Source organism: Hippoglossus stenolepis, chromosome 10, assembly GCF_022539355.2.
Source record: "Hippoglossus stenolepis isolate QCI-W04-F060 chromosome 10, HSTE1.2, whole genome shotgun sequence".
NCBI classification, from domain to species: domain Eukaryota; kingdom Metazoa; phylum Chordata; class Actinopteri; order Pleuronectiformes; family Pleuronectidae; genus Hippoglossus; species Hippoglossus stenolepis.
In genome coordinates this window covers 12132894-12153319 of record NC_061492.1, presented here as the reverse complement: position 1 = coordinate 12153319, position 20426 = coordinate 12132894, and the positions used below count along the sequence as shown (strand labels likewise).

At 42.0% G+C, this 20426-nt stretch overlaps 1 protein-coding gene across 4 annotated transcripts in view; it reads right to left on the bottom strand.

Annotated features, from left to right (window-relative positions):
- asap2a (ArfGAP with SH3 domain, ankyrin repeat and PH domain 2a) overlaps nucleotides 1–20426 on the bottom strand; it is a 54650-nt gene that overhangs the window by 11271 nt on the left and 22953 nt on the right. For 3 of the 4 annotated variants that reach the window (XR_004697682.2, XM_035168131.2, XM_035168135.2), the window contains exons 3-17: nucleotides 16633–16778; nucleotides 15036–15110; nucleotides 9512–9561; nucleotides 6661–6790; nucleotides 5853–5938; nucleotides 5684–5759; nucleotides 5490–5576; nucleotides 4970–4978; nucleotides 4063–4166; nucleotides 3487–3556; nucleotides 2958–3045; nucleotides 2340–2388; nucleotides 1822–1988; nucleotides 614–747; nucleotides 26–120 (exon numbers count right to left, since the gene is read on the bottom strand). Coding sequence is in view for 3 of the 4 variants with exons in the window: in XM_035168131.2 (XP_035024022.1) it covers nucleotides 26–120; nucleotides 614–747; nucleotides 1822–1988; nucleotides 2340–2388; nucleotides 2958–3045; nucleotides 3487–3556; nucleotides 4063–4166; nucleotides 4970–4978; nucleotides 5490–5576; nucleotides 5684–5759; nucleotides 5853–5938; nucleotides 6661–6790; nucleotides 9512–9561; nucleotides 15036–15110; nucleotides 16633–16778 (1366 nt within the window). In the remaining variant the exon portion in view is untranslated. The remainder of the gene's footprint in view (nucleotides 1–25; nucleotides 121–613; nucleotides 748–1821; nucleotides 1989–2339; nucleotides 2389–2957; nucleotides 3046–3486; nucleotides 3557–4062; nucleotides 4167–4969; nucleotides 4979–5489; nucleotides 5577–5683; nucleotides 5760–5852; nucleotides 5939–6660; nucleotides 6791–9511; nucleotides 9562–15035; nucleotides 15111–16632; nucleotides 16779–20426) is intronic. The other variant, XM_035168132.2, reaches the window with a different exon arrangement.

Below are 20426 nucleotides of genomic sequence, written 5' to 3'. Positions count from 1 at the left end.
GAGAAGAGTTGTAGGGGTGACTTACATGTCACTGGCTGGGTTGGGTTTCACCACATTTTCAGCACTTAAACAAGCCTCCATGATTTCATTAAAGCCTGCGTTCCCCACATTCTTGGCCAGCTGTGGAGCGCACACACACACACACACACACACACACAAACATTAAAATTGCACAACACCAACTGATTGTGGTCAACAAAACATTTTAACACCACGCAATCAAGACTGGAAGCGTTTAATACCGGTCGTCCCACAGGCGGTAAATCTCTGCACCAAACGGTGATTAGAAAAGCCAAACAAAATCTCAGCTATTCTGGGTGAGGAGACTTCCAGAGTTCTCAGAGTGGAGGAGGAGGAGGAGGAGGAGGAGGAGGAAGAGGAGGAGGAGGAGGAGGAGGCCAAGGAGGATGCTTTTTTTACCATCCTTCTCCAAGTGTCCCCTCTTTCCCTGTTCTAAACTCAAACCTCAGTTCCTTTCCTTACTTATTTCAATCCTGCCTGAAAAGTCTCCGACAAATTTATACAGAAAATCAATACAATCGAATGAATCAATCACTGATGAGAACAGGGGACATGAGGAAGATCAGAGATGGACGCCAGAAAAGTGCTTTACCAAGAGCTCCGAGGTGCTGAGTACATCCAGAGTGAGCGACTGGATCCTGGAGTAGTGGACGCCCAGCTCCCTGTGGATCCCCGAACATTCAATACAGGTGAGAATACCCAGGTTGGTGGACAGCCACGTTGGGTCTGACACACAGAGAGAGGAGAGAATACAAAGTAAGTAACACACGAGTGACACACTTTCCTCGGGCAAAATTCACTGAGGTAAAAAAGTAATTTCTGCAGCACATGAGTTAACTTCGATGTGTCCTTGTGGGAAGCTGTGGGCTCTGGAAATTTGATATCTGCCTCAAGGACATTTCACTATCTCATGGCACAAAAACATCTGAGGAAAGTGACAGAGCCAAACTGTGACTAAGTCTGGCCTAGATACACTTCACATATCTGAGTATATATGTATGTTGTATACATTAGGTTTAAGAATATACATTTACACATATACATATATACATTTGGGAAACATTACTGGTAGAAAGATTTGAGTCCTAACAGATCCGGTCTGCAAGAATTTCAGCTTTTCTAAATCAGGGACTTAGGACAAACATACCAGTGGTTTTTACATGATTTAGCTGATAAATATAAATATGAACCACTGTTAACACTTTTCTAAGTGCATAACATTAATTTGTAGAATGGTTCCTACTTTCCAGGCACCAAATCATTTCTGTATATTTGCTTCACTTCATCCATTACAGTGCACATATCACTGGCTTTACAAATTCAGGATGTTGGGACGACCAGAAGGTCAACTTTCATAGCACATAGTTGCAGTGGGAGCAATATATAATTTTCCACAGTTCAACATATACAACAGATATAAAAGGGTTCATGCTATATATCTTGTGTTGGTGCTGCTGAATACTGACCATCTGAGGGCACAGTGTACTGTACATTTTTTAGGTGTTTCCCAATAAATAACATCTATTTACAATCTGAGAATGACACTGTGCGTCAGGTGGGGATGATAATGAATCTAAAAAGTTAGGAATCAATCACACTTCACACTTCTTTGGTTGAGTGATGGTGGCAGACTTCTACACAACAGCAAGTACCTGTCTAAGATGGTAACTAAATGTTGCCTGGAAGTTGGAACATCAATCTAACTTTTGGCTGCATTATTTATTTAGAATTAGTTAAAGATCATTAAATTAGTTTTGATTCTGTTCGTGTTTTAGTGGTTTCCCTATCTTTGCCACTCACTGGGGGCTCCACAGTCGCAGCAAAGGTCATTTCCCGTCATCCTCTTCACTTCTCCGAGGATCGCCTTGGTCAGCTCCTGCACAATGTTGTTCTCGCCGACATGCTGGTCCCCTTTAAAGGCCTGATTCAGCGCCTCCTCCTTACTGTTCTGCAGCACCGAGATCCAGCTGGTGGAGGGCAGAGAACGAGACGAGATGGAGAGGGGCGTACAGGAGAAGTGAGTCAGATAGAGATGACCATAATGAAAGAGGAGGATGAAAAGAAGGGTGAGGGGAGGGGCTGGGAGCAGCTGAAGCAGAAAGTTTAAATTGTGAGAATGGAGTAAAAGGCAGTTAATGTGCAGGAGGTGCTGGGTAAACACAAGGCCTAGCGGCTGAACCGGTGTGCGGTAGGAAGTGTGTGGAAAAAGTGGTTGAGGTGGTAAACAGGATACACTTAGGCACAAGTCTGAACACATGAACACACGCACACGCACACGCACACGCACACACACACACAAGGAAGGAACAGGCACTTACATCTGACAGTCCTGGTCGTCCTCAGCCTGAAAGTGATACGTTCTGTCGTCTAAAAGAAAAAAAAAGAAATAAATGAGGAGAGAAGTGAATTAAAGGAAAGGGAGCTAGAGCATTAATCACGGAGGAGAAGAGATGAAGTCAAAGGTTTGAGCGATTCCCCTCCAGAGAGCATTTAAATATCCCACTGTCAGGTCGGGCTGAGGGTGAAGTGCTGAACAGAAAACAAAAAACTCTTTAAGCTCTTGTTTCATAGTTTCCCCTCTCGATAATCATTGTCATCTCCTCTTCTTAATTACTTTAAAAAGGGGTCATTAGCCACACCTCACAGTCCAACCGGATTTGTTAACTTATTGTTAAAATGATCTCATCTGCTCTCTACTGAGTGAAGCATTTGTAGTTAGAGCCTCAGATTGGAGTAAAGATAAGGGGAAAGGGGATATATGTGGCACCTGCTCAACCAGGTGAGCTGGGGGTATGGAGATTTGAGGCCTCCTGCAGCGGCCGGGGGGTTCGGTTCCCACCAGGCCCTGTGCTGCATGTCTTCACTGCTCTCTCTCTTGCGTTCACACCAAAAAAATTGGAAGATAACGTAAGTAATAAAAAGTGTGATGAACTTACGTGATATGAGGTCAAAGCTCCTCTTCTCGTCAGGATTGTGTTTCACCTGGCAGGTGAGCAGGTTGAGTTTAGCCGGCGGCCGATTAGCCTGCCGGAGAGAAGGGAGGGTGGAGGAAAAACAACAACATAAATGAGTGAGGGTGGTGTGTTTAACCGTATCTGATGGCTGCTGGAGCCAAATGAAACACTTGATAAGGTGCTTGTGTGAGATGAACTATTGTGGGCAAGTTCAATCTTTATATGGGAACAACTTGAGTTAAGTGAGACTCGGCTGAGGCAGCGATGTGAGAAGAATGTTAACTGGTGAACTCGGCCTGTGATCGCCGCTGCTCTGCTGTTTATGTATTCATGCCAGCGAGGGGAGAGAAGGCCTGCAGCCAGGACACTGAAACTCAGGTGCCCAAAGTGGAAGTGAAGCACAAGTGGAGGTCTGTTCATGTGTTTTACTCAGAGCAACCACATCGAACTTGTCCTGTCTTCAGCTGTGTTTTCAGAGACGAGAGAGAAAGAGGTGTTAATGTTTGCTCACCGTGCCGTGTGAGATGGTGAGGTATCCGTTCTTCGCCGTGCACTTTCTCTTCTGCCAGACTTTCCTCAACCTGCAACACCAATACACACAGCAATCAGTATTTCATATATACAATGGCATAGCAAACTACAAAATTCACAGAGGAGACAAGTGTTCCTGAGATATCGCATCCAAAAGGCAAAAATAATTGACTACCAACATCTAGTCAGTTCATCCTTGAGTCCAACTGAGCGTTTGAACCAAATTTGAAGACATTCTCTCAAGGTCTTCTTGAGATATTGTTCTCACAACAATTGGATGTACGGATGGACTGACAACCCGAAAAACATAATGCCTCAGGCCACTGGCTGTCACTGGTTCGGATAAATAAATAAATAATATAGAGCTCAATTGATACATTGAAAACAAAATAGACATTCTTGTTTTGTTAAAATCATCATTAGTTGCAGCCTAATTTAATCAAAACTTTCCCTCCTGTTATGAAGAATCTTTATCTTAATGTGCTCATAACATATTTAAAGCTTGTTACTATAGAATCTGACGTCTGATCTTTGTACGTGACTTTAAAATACTCACCCGTCACTTTTCTTGTATAGGTACCCACTGCGCTCGGTGCCGTGCTCCTTGTTACCCTGTGGCTGGTGCAGGCTGTAGGTGGTGCTCTGCCGCACCTGTGAATCCTGGGAGAAACACACACACCCAGATAATACAAATTAGAGCTGTTACACAAATTAAAAAATGACACAAAAAGCAGTTGCTGCATGCAGGATTCGCAAATCCACATGCAAACGTGTGGGAGCCAGTGAAGTGTTAAATGGCTGATTAACGCTCTGCTTCTCCGGCTCCTCAGAGGATTTCGAGGCGAGAATGATCAACAATAGGAAAGAGAGTGCTGCTGTGAGCCTGAATGGTTTTGTACAAGAGGTAGAGGAGAAGATAGGAAGCGCTTTAATGCCTCTGAACAGGCGACACAAAGCTCCCATTAGCATTTTTAGACTCATTAGTAAATCTGAAAGGATATAAAACCTTAACTAAACTAATTTACATGTTTATTCATCTTGTGAATATACAGGTTAGACTGCAATGTAACAACCGCTACGACAAAAAAGGACCAAACACAGGTCAGGAATTTTGTGTGAGTGATGTCATTTCCTGTCGGGAAACAAAGAGGACTGATTCTGAAGGCCAGCATTGGCAGGACATTAATGAGTTTGTTGGTGCAAGCGCACACACACTCTCACACACACACACACAAACACAACCAAAGGAGCAGGACTGCTGCTTGAGTTCAAACATTTCTCACCGACACGTCATTCAAACTCAACAGCAGAACTAAAAGGCAACAAAAGCACTGAAACAGGAACATAAATGATCATCTAGGGTAAAATAACAGATATCATCTAGTCCTGTAACTGCAACAACACCGACATGAGGATGAGGAACAGGATGTAAACGACCAGGTTTTTACATGAAGTCCACTTACTCTCCTAGACTTGTTTCACAAAAGATGGAGGCAGTGGAAGAGAGAAGAAAACAATTTTCAGATGAGACCAGGAGCTGCTGCAGCAATTAGCAGCATATTTAATAATTCATAATAATTAATTAAATAAAAATTCATCAAACAACAGGGTAGACTGCAATAGAATGCATTTATATGACTTTTCTAGTCTTAGCGACTGCTCCAAGGGTCTAAACACTACGAGTCACACTCATTTATACAGTGCTTCTATATGCTGCACTTCATATCCCACACATTTACACTCATTAGGGTTCAGTGTGTGATCAGTTAGTGGCCTGAACTGTTTGTAATGCTCCCAGTCATCACTGAAAGAAGTTGGTTAATAACAAAGTTCAGGATTATCGACATTATAAATAATTTCATCTTAGAAAATCCCTTTTTATAGTAATAAATCTAACTAGGATATTGGACTGGCTTTGAAAGGTCAAAGAGGACCTTCAGCACTGTGTGTTTGTGTGTGCGTAGATTTGTGTGTGTGTGTTACCTCTTTCTGCTCCACCTGTAGCGCCGACTTGAGGACGTCTCGCAACTGAGTGAGCTGCTTCCTCTCCTCATCCTGCACCTGCTTTATCTGATGTGAAGGAAAACAAAACAGGAGAGAAAGAAAATATACATGTGTAAATCAGAGAGGAAAAGAAAATGTGAAAGTTAAGACATTAGGGTTGCTGAGGTCCTCACTGTGTGCAGATCTGTGGCCAGTTTCTCAATGGAAGGCTTCAGGTTGTCCACAGCTTTAAGACCATCCTGGAAGAAACTGAACGAGAAGCACATCATGTTTTATCTTGATAATTTAAATAGAATAAAAATATATTTTTCTTAAGATGGGAATCACATTTGTATGTCTTACTTGCACTGCGCGTGGAAGTACTTGATGAGGTTCTGCAGCAGGTCCACCCCCTTCTTGATTTTGATCTCATTGACTTTGAGGAGATACTGTAAACATATTGAATACAGATGAAGTCAGGCAGAGTCAGGCCAAGTTCACTCAGAGGGGAAAAGCAACTGGGGCTTCATCTTAAACAGACACATCACTTTCATCTCACGTCTCGACACTTCAAAGTCAAAATCTACATCTTTCAGGTGAAGCTTCATTAAAATGAAAGATAAAAAAGACACGGACAACAGAAAAATAGCAAAATGTAATGAATTCAAGCTTTGCAGAAGTTTGGCACAGACAGTTTATGGTTTAGATTCAAAAAAGTCTGTGTGCAGTCATATTTTCGGAGCAGGAGATGCAATTTTCATTCTTTATGGTGCATATATCAAATTTCTTATTATCTTTTAAGTTGAAAAACAAACTAGAATGGAGACTCAGTGGAGCACATAGGTCCAACAGTCTCCTTAAATTCAATCAAGCCGCACCAAATTGCACAAACTCAAAGACATCAGTCCTCTCAGTGGGCCTGTTTGTCATTAAGATCCCTGCATTATTTCTTGAGGGATCAACAAAAAAGTTGAAGAAAGTGAAATCCCCCCCTTAAATGAATCTGCTCCAAACTGTAATCGTTCTTCCTTGACCGATACCACATCCCTCCACAAAGTTTCAATAAAATCGGTTCAACAGGTTTTGTGTAATCCTGCTAAGAAATAGGTGATGATGAAAACATAACCTCTGTGGCGGAGTTAATGATAAATACTCTTTTAGTCAAACCAACCTCACACATCTGCAACTGAAAGAATCTCCTCTCCTTCTCCATCTCCTCAGCGATCTCCGCCCCGCTGATTTCTGTCCGGATCATCCCGTGCTGCCTCGCGTGCTCCTTCTTCTCCTTCTCTATCTTGGTGCTGTGAGGAAGTGACATCACAGGAAATTAAAAAGCACATCCCCGACTGCACCACAAAATGCATATAAAAGTGTGGTATTGTGTCAAATCAGCCCTGCTGTTGTCTGGCAAACAAATAGAGGGGATCAATGCTTTCACATACAATTGTTATTGGGTTAGAAATGGTTAAATTACCAGTATGGGTAAAATAAAGGGACTGTTGGGGAAACTAATGTCAGTGTATCTTCACCTCTGTTATCACAGTGATATGAGGATTTTAAACTTTAAATTTAAGAGGATTTGTGATGAGGACTTCACTTATTTTCTGAGATAAGAAAAATTTAACCTCCACAGCAACTTTGCCCAGGAAATAAGGATTTACTTGAGATAGTTAAGTAATACAGGCAACATCCTCTGTCATATGGAGGCACGGTGTGGTTCACTGAGGTTTCCTGACCAGATAACAGAACAAAAGATGTACAGTAACCAGTTTTTAACCAATTTTAAAGTCTTGCACTGCCAGATTTTCAATGTAATCAAGTGAACATATACATGTTCACATAACAGATACCATTAAAATGTATTTGATAATTTGTTTAATCATGTTATTATAACATCACCATCCACTGAGCTGGACTGTTCTCTATTAAAATCCTAGATTTATTGTCTATTTTAACAAATAATGAATGAACACTGTGTATTTAATGGAAGTCACAAAATAATGAGTGAGCATCAACTGGAGACTTTGATTGTCGTAGCATGAGGAATCTGCTTCTGGTGAGATCTTTCACACGCTACATTGCCTGTCAGTCAGTGCTCAGGGCTGATTCATCACAAAGACCGTTAACTCTGCATACAGCATCTCCCGCAGGCAGTCAGGAAAACACAGGAGGGGGGGCACCAGTCCATGCAAGAAGGGGCATTCTTTTTATTTCATATGCTGCTTTAATCACAGCATATTTCCTGTAAAAAGGATGCAGCAGTCTGTTCACTCCCTGGGCGACGGAAGGAGATTGTGTCGGTGACTGAGCCGTTTGAAAACTGTTCAGCCCGGGTTCATGTGCATCTATAGACAGACTTCACTCACTGATGTCTGATTGTGGAAAAGCTGTTTATACACTTGAAGCATCAAAGACGGAAGTGTGGTGTGACTGACGCGAGCCAGCTTTTGATTTAAAAACAAACCAACTGCTCTTAAAGGAATAGTTCAACATTTTAGGAAATATGCTTCTTCACTTTCTTGCTAAGCTTTGGATTTGTTGGTTGCGTGCCTGTCTACCTCAAGGTGCCAGGAAAACGCTCCAGGAAGTTATTGCTGTTATTTTTTCTTTACACAATTCAGCTTTTGTGGGGATCAGACAAAAGCCTCTATTTACTTAGATTTGACACCTTGTCCGAGCTTGTCCAACTATGAATAAATGCTGCCTTTGTCATGGCCTTTACTTGTTAAATAGTGCCAGTTATGAATGAAAAGCTTTTGAGCCATGTTAAGAGAAGACCAAGTTAAAGTTGTTTTTAATAAGGTAATCAACCATCTAATGAAAACTAAAATACATAACCTGAAGGACGACTACAACGAGCTGTGACAGCTCTCGGTTTTGGTCATAAACTTGCCGTTTAGCTTATGTGAACGTGTGAGATTTGATGTTGCTGTGAGGACACTGCGGGCCTTTGTCAGCACATGAATCTTCAGGCCTGGCAGCATTACAGCATCATCAGGGCTGCAACTAATAGCGGGACACATGTTAGCCAGGCTGACTGGCTGCCGGCCAAACTGACGGTCGTTCAACTGATGATGAGGCAGAGTATTCACTTTCAGTCCTGTCACTTCAGGAAGGGAGTCAGCACACAAATACAGGACTTACGATTTTTCTATGTTCTTTCTGCATTTAAATTGAAGAAAATTTGTCTTGATTTAGTCAATAAATCAAAGATTAAACTCCTTCCTGACTCGACAGCATTTAAAATGAGATGATCTCCAATCAGGAGACAAAAATCTAACTCGAGTGTCGGATGCACGCAAACCAAAAAAGGGAAAATCAGAAATCAATAGCATGTAAAAACAAAATAATTTCATCTCTCTGTGGCTGTGATATGAAAAGAGACTCTTGCTGTGTAGCGGCAGTAGACAGCAGAGAGATCGGTGATAAAGTAGAGCGACAGCAAAGGGTAGGTTCGGGTGGTTTTTCCGATCAGGCAGACAACTGCTGGACTCTATTGACGGCTTCAGTTTCCCATCAATAGAGTCAAATCAAAAGAATAAATCGGGGCGGAGAGGAACAGTCACAAAGCATCCGGCTGAATTCTCAATGTCAGTACAAAGTCTGCACTGTCCGATCAAAAACGGTTTGAAGACGAGAGGCGTTATTACCCTTTCAGTAAAGAATGTCCTTTGCAGCTTGTAAAATATATGAAAGCGCTATAAAAAGTTGTGTGTTCTGTGCATGCACAATCACAGTGAAGAGGAGGAGAGGCGGCAGTGAGGGCTAGTTATTCACATTATCAGGGATGTGTTGACAGTAAATCACAGGGGGAGGTTAGAGAGGGAGAGTTAGTCCAGACAAGTCGGACAGAGACAAGACACAAACGGCACATTTCAGTTCGACATATGGCATCACAGATACGGATTAGTTTGACAAACTCCTGAACACAATTTTAAGAAATTCACTGAAAGCATCCAATGTCTCGTTGTACATTTACAGAGAGGAGATGGTGATTAGACACAACATGTTTAGATTCTTACACTTTAGTTTCGTAGTCCTTCCAGGCTTTGTCAAAAGGCTTTTTTAGATCCTGTGAAAGAAAAACACACAAAAAATACATATTTTAAACAAAAGTAAGCAATATAGTGCTGAACTGAATAGTTAATTAATCCATTACTTTAACATGAGATAATCACTACCATAATTATAAGACAGAAACCATTAAAATACCTACTGTTATGTCAAGTATTGTTCAAAGGATCAAAAATAAACTTTCCATCTTAACTTTTAATACAAAGCTGTCAACAAATCTTTTAGTTGACAAAAAATTCACCCCACAATCCACTAACGGCTAATTTGCAAAAAAGTGAAAAGGTGTATTTCCCAAAATGTTTAAACTATTCCTGTAATTGACCTAATAACATAAATAAAAACAATCCTTAGTTGCAGCCGACTTTAACCCAATGAAATTCACCAAGTTAAAAGAAAACAACTAATGCAACACCTGTTTCAAAGCCAGAAAGGAATTTCAAAGGTCGAACCCACAGGTTCACAAAGATGACACCATCATGACAACTACAGGCGGATACTTTACTTTCTTACTAACTAATGAACATAGTTACTGCAAGTGTGTGTGTACGTTTGCAGGTGTGTGTTTCATCACAGTGTGAATCAGTACGCTGAATCATCCTCCTCCCAGTCGGCCCACAGCTGTCTGAGCAGGGACCTGGGTGAGGTCACATGGAAGGTTTTTCTGGAAAAGCAGGAGCGTGGCGCGATTTCTGGCAATGCTGATTCCTCATTGTCGCAGGTGTGCTCTCAATAGCTGCTCGAGCAAAATGCTTGATTGAACATCATCTCTACCGCAGCGGCGCTGATTTAAGAGCGATTAGGACAAACAAAAGCAGACGTTACTGGGTGCAACTGGCTGTGTCACTCCGTACAACAACAAGAAACACAATTCAGCAACAGGAATTGTTGACTAATAACAGAGAGAAGACGCCAAGCCCAATTGCTTGCAACTCAAACAGTAATCAAGAAAACCATGATGCATTTAACTCCACTTTGTAATTAAATCCCCAAAACTACAGTGAGCACCTGCTGAAACATGGCGTCGAAATGAGATTCTGAACGCTAACAGCTTAGCACTAAGTGGTTAAGCACATTTCTGTGTTATATACGTAAAACACACACACACACACACACACACACACACATTTCTGTTCTGCTGTAATGTGACCGTTAAGAGCAGCAGAGAGGACTGTGATGCCACTGTTGACCTCCGCTTCAAGAGCAGAGGAGTGGCGTGCTCAACCTGTCAGCTCACAGGATCACGGTCTGGTTCGCTGGGCCACGTCAAGGAGCACTCAGCCATTCACTCAACTGGCTCAAGGGGAGAAACAAACAGAAGGAACTGAGCGTAAATATATTAAAAAAATGGAGTGAAAAAAATGACCACGCGAAGAGAAAAAAGGCACAGCGAAGGAGGAAGCCGCAAAAAAAACGAGCTGCAGGTCAAAAATGAAGCCAGAGAAAAAAAAGAGAGAGGGTGAATGGAAGGAAATGTCAGCGCCGGAGAGAGGAGAAAGATGGTAACAATGGCTAAAAATACCAGATGCAGGCATCGCTGGGCAAGGAAGGGCAGAGCAGAATAGGTCAAAGCACGGGGGCAGAGCACTCTCTGAGAGAGACGAGAGCTCTTAGCACCCTGTCTGAAGGAGAGAGGAGGAATGAGGAGGAATGTCATGCCCTTGACAACGACCTGGATACACAAACTTATCACCTCTTACTTCTTACCACACATGTCCAGGAATGGCAGCTCCTGTTATACATAACTCTCACCTTCTCCCACTGCCGGACCAAATGTGCTACCTGGTCCGCAGCAATGAGGGAGTTCAGTTTGGATCAGAAGTACTCTAGTGGTATCCAGTCATGTCAATAGTCTCACTAGTATCAGGAGGTTTTGAGATATCCCTCCTCTCCCAATAGGGGTGCAACAGTACACTCAAATCACGATTTGGCATGTACCTCAGATAAGTTGTCTATCTGTATAGCTCGACACCAGAAGTATATAAAAATGGCTGAACTTACACTTGAATCCATTATTACTGCGGTTTGTTAAAACCTAGTTCAATAACCACAGAGGCTGATGTTTTAGTCAATAGCAGAGTATGGAGTATTCAACTAAAGGAGAACCAACGTCCATCGGTGATCTGCTCAACAATCTCAAAAAGCAAGCACGCATGAGAGGTTTACGGGAGTCCGCGGCCCACTGAACCACAAAGAGGCAGGACACAGCTGGACTAACATCAGTCCAGAAGCATTAAACACAGCCCCCACCCTCCTCACACCAACACAGTAGATTATACTACAACCATCCAGACTCTGTGACTGAATGGTGATAAGCTGATATGACTCATGGTGGGTTAGAAACACAGACTGGTCAATACGCAGTGGATGAGGAGGTCCGCTGCAGGCATGACATCATGCCGCCGTCCACTCTGAAAGTCCGCTGTTAGCAGAACGTCCCCTTGGACTCAGCACTTTCCATTTTCCACTGACTGCGAGTGTGTGTGTGTGTTTATCTTCAGCAATAATACAGCTGGGTCTTCCAGGGACCCCACCCCTGCCATGTTTAGTATTTCCCTCTCAGAATAAAAGGTTATTTCCCTGTCACTTAACCTGCTTTTATGTTTGCTTCACTTCATCAACACTGCACCAAGCATGGAAATTAAATGGCATGAACTGATTTTATTTTTTACACATGAACTCCCAAACCGTGCTCTGTGGTGAGAGGAGCGTGGAGGTAGATGAGGTGGAAAATGGTGGGTTTTTAAGCTGAGTAACAGCGCGGACAGGTTGCCGGGTAGAAGCTCTCTAATCACACAGCCATTAGCGGCCGCCTCCCTTGAGGGTTACTTCATCGCACTCATTGCCAATGAAGGCACTGACAGAATATTAACAAGTTTTAAGGGAACAACGGCCACTAGAAAGCCATTAAGTCCTGAGGTAAATCAAATGAAAGGACTGGTGACTATTGTAGCTGCCACACAGATTCAGTAATTGCGGAGCTTTTCTAAGATACAAGACTGCCCCATTTACCACACTCTCCTGAAAGTATATTCCTACCTCAGGGTCCCTGCTGCAGCCTTCTATTGAGAAAAATTAGCCTTCATTTTCTATTTGTTTTCAAAATACTTCATGCATGTACAAGGATCAACACGTGTACATGGATCTGACATGTAAACATTATTTGTAAACAGAATGTTGAATCTTCCACAAATGCATATTGTCTTTAAGTATCTGGCTTTTCAGCACGTTTCAAACTGTTTGAAATGTGGAATTTCAAACATATAATTACTCATCTGCCTTTGATCATACAAATATTTAAGTATTTAATACAAGTATTTAAAAATGAATATTCTTGTTCATGTTGCTTGAATTTTGAAAACTTCAGATTCAATGTTTTTATCCCATCATGCTTGATCAGATTTTAGGGGACTGTTGAGCTTTTTTTTCATTTTCTATAAAATTGCATTTCCCAGATAATTCATGGATCTTGATGGAAAAAGACACTTTGAGGATGGTTTAGCATTGGTCGAGGTATGCACTCCACTGACATTCTAGTTCCATACGTCAAAGTGGGTGGTGATTGGAAAACTCATTAATCAACATTTTATATTACAAATCATCATACACATAAACATTCATTTGACACCAATACTGAGACTCATTTCTCTTCATAGGCTTCTCGGATCTTTTTAATGCGTCTCTCTTATGACATCTATACGATACTTCATCATAGTCTCCGCCCTCCTCTCCCTGCAGTCTAAACAGCCCTGTCACACAGGTCTGGACTTCTTCCTGCTTCCCCCTCCTTTACCAGGTACTTCCCCTGGGAGAAGACAGGAGTGAAGGAGCAGGATAATAATAGAGGAGAAGGACAAAGATGAAGGGCAGGGGAGGGACGAGGGAAAGGCCTTGGGCTGTGGAGGTGAGCAACAGGTTGGGTAGCTGCTAACTATGACAGGAAAATCTATAACGTCTATTTCTCTACTTCCGTCTGCCTTTCACTTCTCCTCACACTGACAGTCTGGGGTTGATGGACGTTACCACAGTGGAGACATTTATGAGTGTGCAAATTCTATGTGTTAGTCCTGAGGTACAAAATAGCCAGCAGCTCATTAGCCCCATGTCAGTGGGGTAATGAGAATCATTCAAGGCCTAATGAGCAATAAGTGGGTAAGTATTATAGATGTGACCGGCTGCAGAGTGAAGGGCGATGGGCACAGGCTGAAGGAAACACGGGAAAAGGAAAGTGGAGTCAAGAGAAAAGACAAGAAGACAAAGACAGGAAATCGTGGAAGAGAGAAAAGGCCGACAGGGGCCGAAAAGAAAACACTGCACTTGAGAGATGAAAAAAAAGAGCAACAGAAGAGCGAGGACAAACGGGGAGCAACAGTTCAGAGGTCGTGACACTGCCAAGTGGCCGAGGGTCATGGGGACAAATGACCGCTCTATGGCAACCGGCCTCATTACAGAGCCGGCTTAATCGCATCATACCTCAGCGAGAACCGCAGCCAATCATGTGCCTCGAGAGTGAAAGGTCACAGAGGGCCACAGACAGTAATGAGTCCTGATTGTATTATACAGAGCCACAGAGACTGTTGATGAGTGTCTGTCTGGGTTCAGTCCAGTTGGTCGACACACATGATCGCCTGACTGACTAACCAGTGTGTTGCATTAGTATAAACTATAGGTTTGTGTCTCAGCCAAAGTGTGAGAATGAGAATCAAGGAACTAAAGTTAACACTGAATGTCTGGTCTGATTTGTGATCCTTTTCACTAGTCAAATATAATATATTCTACACCATTTGATATAGAGTTCCTGACTTTGGCTTCTTTTGCCAAAAAAGAAGAACTTAACTGTAAAATTTAAACACACAACATGTTGAGCGATCACAGCCTTCAATCGAGCACAACACCCACTGTGTTGAGTCTTAACGTTGAGCATCATATGAACAATCGAACATCTTAATAACACTCAAACCGTCACTGGGCTGAACAGCGATGGATTTTGGCAACAATTTCATCAGCTGTCGCTCTATCTCCTCAACACAGCTCTCACTTTTATGCAGCCTCAGCTTGATCAAAGTAGCTCAGTATTAACCTTGTTAACAAGATCAAAGTGCGTCAAGTGTAGCTATGATTGTCAAGTAGTTGCATCAAAACCCCCTGAACAAGCAGAATGACATCGAGGTACTGCTGGTCTCTGCTTTTTAACGTTTTCTGTGGTTCAAGGTTAAACCGCTGCCAAGAAGATTTTTTTTACTTTCAAATTACAAGCCTATTACTTAAAATGTTTTACTTATAAGATAAGTCTCACAACATGTAACATATGTAAAACTGTATTGAGATATCTCCTAATTACACACATTAACATATGGTCAATTTTGAGGTCACTGATGATGCAAGCACTTGACCCGACTCAGTTCAACAAAATCTTAAAAGCACTTCCTGTTCAGTCGCAGAGTAAAACAAGACCATGCTGTTTGGTTATCTTACCCCTTTGACTCCCTTCAGATCTCCTTTCAGCAGGCTGTCCAGAGGAAAGGTGATGATGTTGTTCATGTTTTGGAACTGGAGGAGAGTGAAGACGGACGCAGAGAAGAGTTGAGAGGTTAAAATAGAGGACTTGTGTGTTGTCTATGTGAGTGTTTGTCTTTGGTGCACTTTTATTGTCGCTAAATGTTGGGCAATAAGAGGCTGAATGAAATAAATGAGCTACATAAAATGAAATGACGTCAATAACCATTAACAAAGAAATGGTGCAGAGAAGTTAATGATGCTTTGCTAAGTCTCTCTCTTACACCTTGAATGTTTGCAACAACAACATTTGCATCTTTTTAACCACTAAGAAATTGAATTTTCACTCCATTAAGGACAAATAAATGAGGAGATCTATTATGCGACACTGTGGAGGTTACTGCTGAGCTCTGCCTCTGTGTGTAAGGCTTCTATTGTTAAAGCTTTAAAAGATTACAACCAGAGGTTTAGGGCTATTTGTTTAAGCACCGCAGCACTTATGACACACGTGCACATGCAAGTTGGTGGCTCGTTTCGAAGACAACATAACCACCATCCCTACTGTAACAAGTTTACATACATTAATGAACTTAACATAAACCTGACTGACGGTTTAACAATGCTGATAATATTACGCCACAGTCAGTATAAGACGATACTACACAGGTTATGTGAATAAACAACAGCAGTTTGTGTTTTGACTGATTTAGTTCGCTCCTTAGTGTCTTTCTCATTAAAACAGTTTTTTTTAATCATAAAGCTTTTATTAACTTTGAAATGTCAGTTTTCATTTTTTCTTACAGGTAAGTATGTTTTAGATCTAACTAGAAAAGTGCTACATATATAAAACGTGTCGAGCAAATCACGCAGCAAAATCCACTCTGGGGTAGAGTTGCAGTGCTGGCAGGAGTCCAGCTCATCTAAAGGCTGCACAATGAAAACGTAGCTAAGCAAACCTTCATTTCCAGCAGGAATTGTGGATGCAGCACAAACTGTCCATGTTTAATAGGCTGACTTTATAATGTGTCTTTTCCAAATTTGTTATGAATAAAGAAACGGCCAGAAGAGTGAATGACTGAATGGTGAATTTTGCTGACTTGTATTTGAATTTTAATTGGATTACGCAAACTGCTTTTTTTCAGTTGGAGAAATATAAGTGGTGGTGCATTGTATGATTATATCTTCACATCCAGGTCCCTGGAAGCTCATATTCCCTTAAAATAAGGCGCGGAGATGGACTCAGTGTGAGTCCAAGGGCAACGACGGACCTCACATCATGGTGTCACATTTTTGTAATAAAGCTTTGGCCTCCACACACAAACTGGCTTTAACAGGTTGAATAAGATCCAACAGTATTTGGTGTTTAAGCTACTCTGGCTCTGTCAATGGAAACCTAGAGCTACATCCTGAGGGCTTTACTCAGTGTGTTTGTTAGAGAACACACACAGCGACTCAGGGGGATTGAGACAATTAGCGACAGGATGGAAATCTTTCTCCATCCCGGAGGATTTCATCCCTCCCTACTCTATCGACCATAACGACCTACTGTATGCTTGCACACACAAAGTACACTCACCAGGTTTTTGAAAAGCGCAGTGAGCTCCTTGGTGAAGACAGAGAACTTGAGGAAGGCTGAACCGAGATCAGGATCGTCTCTGTAGACACAGTTTTCTCCAAACTTCTCCAGGGCCTGAGTGTATTGCTCCTCATTCTCCACATGGGCTGGAAAACACACACACACACACAAGGGTGAGCTTTGACAGGTAGAACCAAGGTCTTTCACTCTATGATCATTACAAGTCAAAAATCAATCGCTGTGCATTAATAATAAATGGAAACCTTTCAAGCGAACAAATATGGACTTTTTAGGCTGAACCATTCTTCAATCACTGTTCAAGGTTTTCCCCGGTCCAGTGCTTTGTGGTGGTCTTAAGCCCTGTCTACTAGCGCTGCACAATCCATAATAAAAACGTGATCTTGATTCATGCCTCTATGCAATTTCATTTCAAAAGGAAAACTGTTTTGCAGCATTTTCATTAGGAACATCAGTTGCATCACAACAAGTGCTGCTACTTCCCTCAATAAATGACCACATGATACTGAGCAGCAGAAACCGGCAGCAAGGAAATAAACCTAATGGGTCAGTCAAAGATGTAAACGTAGCTTCAATCAGAGATGAGGAGCGAGCTACAGAGGTCTGCTCAATTAACTTATCTCTACACGCACATTTTCTTCGCACCAAATAAACAGAGCAACAGAGGTCTGGAGGGAGATTCAGATGTGTACAATTGAGTTACTCTTATAACATTTTCTGACATTAGCACTTTTTATTTCAGGTAAGTTGGGAGTCTCTAGACAAGGCCAGCTGAGGTGAGTTTATTAATATGGCACCATTCAGACAAAGCAATTTAAAGAGCTTTACAGAGGCAGGTTTATAGTATATATAAATAAAACTGCTGAAAATCCTTCCATTTTCTCAGTCATCACCCATAACCAAAGTCTCTGCACCAGTTGGAAACCCATAAACTAACCGTGACCAAAGTCTCCCAGCGCGTCTTAAGTCGGACTAATCTACTACGAGGTTCGGCCGAGATGATTCGACTTAATACAATTCATGCCTGACTAGACGGCTGATAGCAGCTAATGCCATTGGGACGGTGGTGGAGCGAGGGCCGGAGCACAGGGGACAGTTGCTATGACGACGTTCACCGAGAGACGTGACAGAAACGAAGGGGGTTTGTCGAGTGATAGGAGACACGAGGGAGGGACGGAAAAAGGCAAAATGTGAGGATACACTAAAAGACTCCTGCAGCTATATCATGAGTCGGCTGTTCTGGAACAAACACACACACACACACACACACACACACAGACACACACACACACACACACACACACACACACACACACACACACACACACACACACACACACACACACAGACACACACAGACACACACAGACACACACAGGTAGATTAAAAAGCAGCCAGACACAGATTCTCAGATGTGGCAGGTTTATAAATGAAGCCGGATCATGTCTCAGCAGCAGAGATATCCATCATGTTATTAAAAGGGGAAAGCTGAGGGCCTCTGAGTCACTACCTGCAGACCTCCTCACATCAGACAAATCTAATTTAAGTCTCCAAACATCAACTGAAGCAATAGGTGAGCTGGATGATAAGGCTCCAATGAAACTCTGTGCACAAAGAGCCTTTGGTATCATGTGCCTAAGACTGCCGATTTTTTCCCCCTCATCACAACTAGAAATAAGAGAAACCAAGTCATTTTATTCTATTAAAAAACATATTATAGTAGTAAGGAAAATACCCAATGTCGAGTACCCAGAACCAGCAAGCTGCATATTTTGTCTGACCAAAATTAGAAATCTTCAGGTATATTAAACCAGACTGTCACATTTGATTAGATCTTTCTTTGCTGAATTAGTTAAAATTAATTTAAATAATCGTCTGTTAACAAACAAATAATATTATTTAAGCAAAAAAAACAAAAAAAACACCCTGTTATAATTACATATTACATTTTTAAAAAAGAAGAAATAATTAGTCAATACATTTTCAAATAAAAAAATCGAATCTCTTTTGAGTTTGTTTTTCTCGCTCTTCTCAAATCGGACTCTGGACCAATGTGACGGGTGTATTTCACTCGTTTGTGGCTCAAAGCAGTGAGATGGGACATATGAGAGATCGACTTCAATCATCGTCAAGTGTCAGACACCGACCCTCACCACACACCCACAGTCCACTGTTTACACATCAGCTCCCACTGTTTGGCTGTGGCTCGGAGCCAACAGGGCGGCGGCCTGCTGTTGTTTTTGAAGTGGCACAAAAGAGTCCTCAGCTCTGCTTTTCAAGACTGATAAACAGCACAACCACCCCCCTGGGCTGCTCAGTGAGTACATGCATATTTGCTGTAACAGGACCTAAACACATCACACATGCAGCTTATAGTACGGAGCAGCTTTGAACCTTTAAAGGTTTATATGATGCGCTGTGGTAGTTTATGAGAGTCGAGAAAGGGAAAGGAAACAGGAAACGTTGAGGTCCTATATCACATCATATATAGAAGCACATTATCACCACATTTTGAGATAATGCTACGCAAAACCAAACATCATTGCAAAGCTCTGTTTTCACTTTTTGTTCATCTCCAACCCCAGATCCCTTTAAGCAGTTGCATGTACAAAGCTTAACCTCATAACTGCTACACCAGCAGAGTCCGACTGGATTCTTAGCTCGGTTTTAAATGTAAGAAGATCATCGGAGGTGAAACCTACATATGATTTAAATACCAACTTAAAAAGCAGAAAGTCCTGCTGCTTAACTGCTGTCACAGATTTCACAAGCAAATGCGTGATTGTCATGAAATTTTGCCCAGATCTGCTGCCTTCAAGGAAATGAAGGTGGCAGAGAAAGAGAATGATTATTTTTGCTTGACTTCTGGAAACAATGACCTTGTGTTTACTGGAGGACAGAGACATAACACTGTCAAACACATAAACACACTTATTTACTCCAAACTACGCGAACTGCTAATACCCAGTTGTGCACAACATTCTTTGACGTATCGCCTACCGTCTCTCTCACACACACACACACTTGTAGAGGCGTCTGTTGGGGATTATCTAACATCCCAAAGGCCTGTTTTGCAACTTCTTCCATCTGACACACACACACACACACACACACACACACACACACACACACACACACACACACACACACACACACACACACACACACACACACACACACACACACACACACACACACACACACACACACACACACACACACACACACACACAGTTTAATCACCAGGTAGCAGACTGGCCTCTGCTTCCTCTCTCCGTCTCTCCCACACTCATTCCCTCGCACATGGCGTCATCGGTCCTGGTCAGCCGACGCTCCGACACTCACTAAAACAATGTCCAGCCGACCTCAGATCTATTTCATATCTCTCTGAACACTCTGTGAAAACAACTCTGGACTCCGTGTCCACTTGGCAATATGGCCACCGGCCGACTGAGAGAAGGGAGGGTTAGTTTGAGATTGATACCAAGGTCATATCTGTAAATATGAAACATAAGTCAGTTATATTAGCAAAGCATAACGACAGGAAACAGCAGGAAACTGTTAGCCTGGCTCTGTGCGGAGCTTAACCAGCAGAACGCTCCTTTGATCCAAATCAAAGAAACAAGATATAACATTAATTAAAGAGATTTAGAAGTGCTAGTCAATTATTAAAAATTATCGTTTATTAATCGTAATCAAGCAAAAGTTTGAAATAATCGTGATATTGATTTTTAAGTCATATCGCCCAGCCCTAACGCTAAGCTAAGCTAACCGTC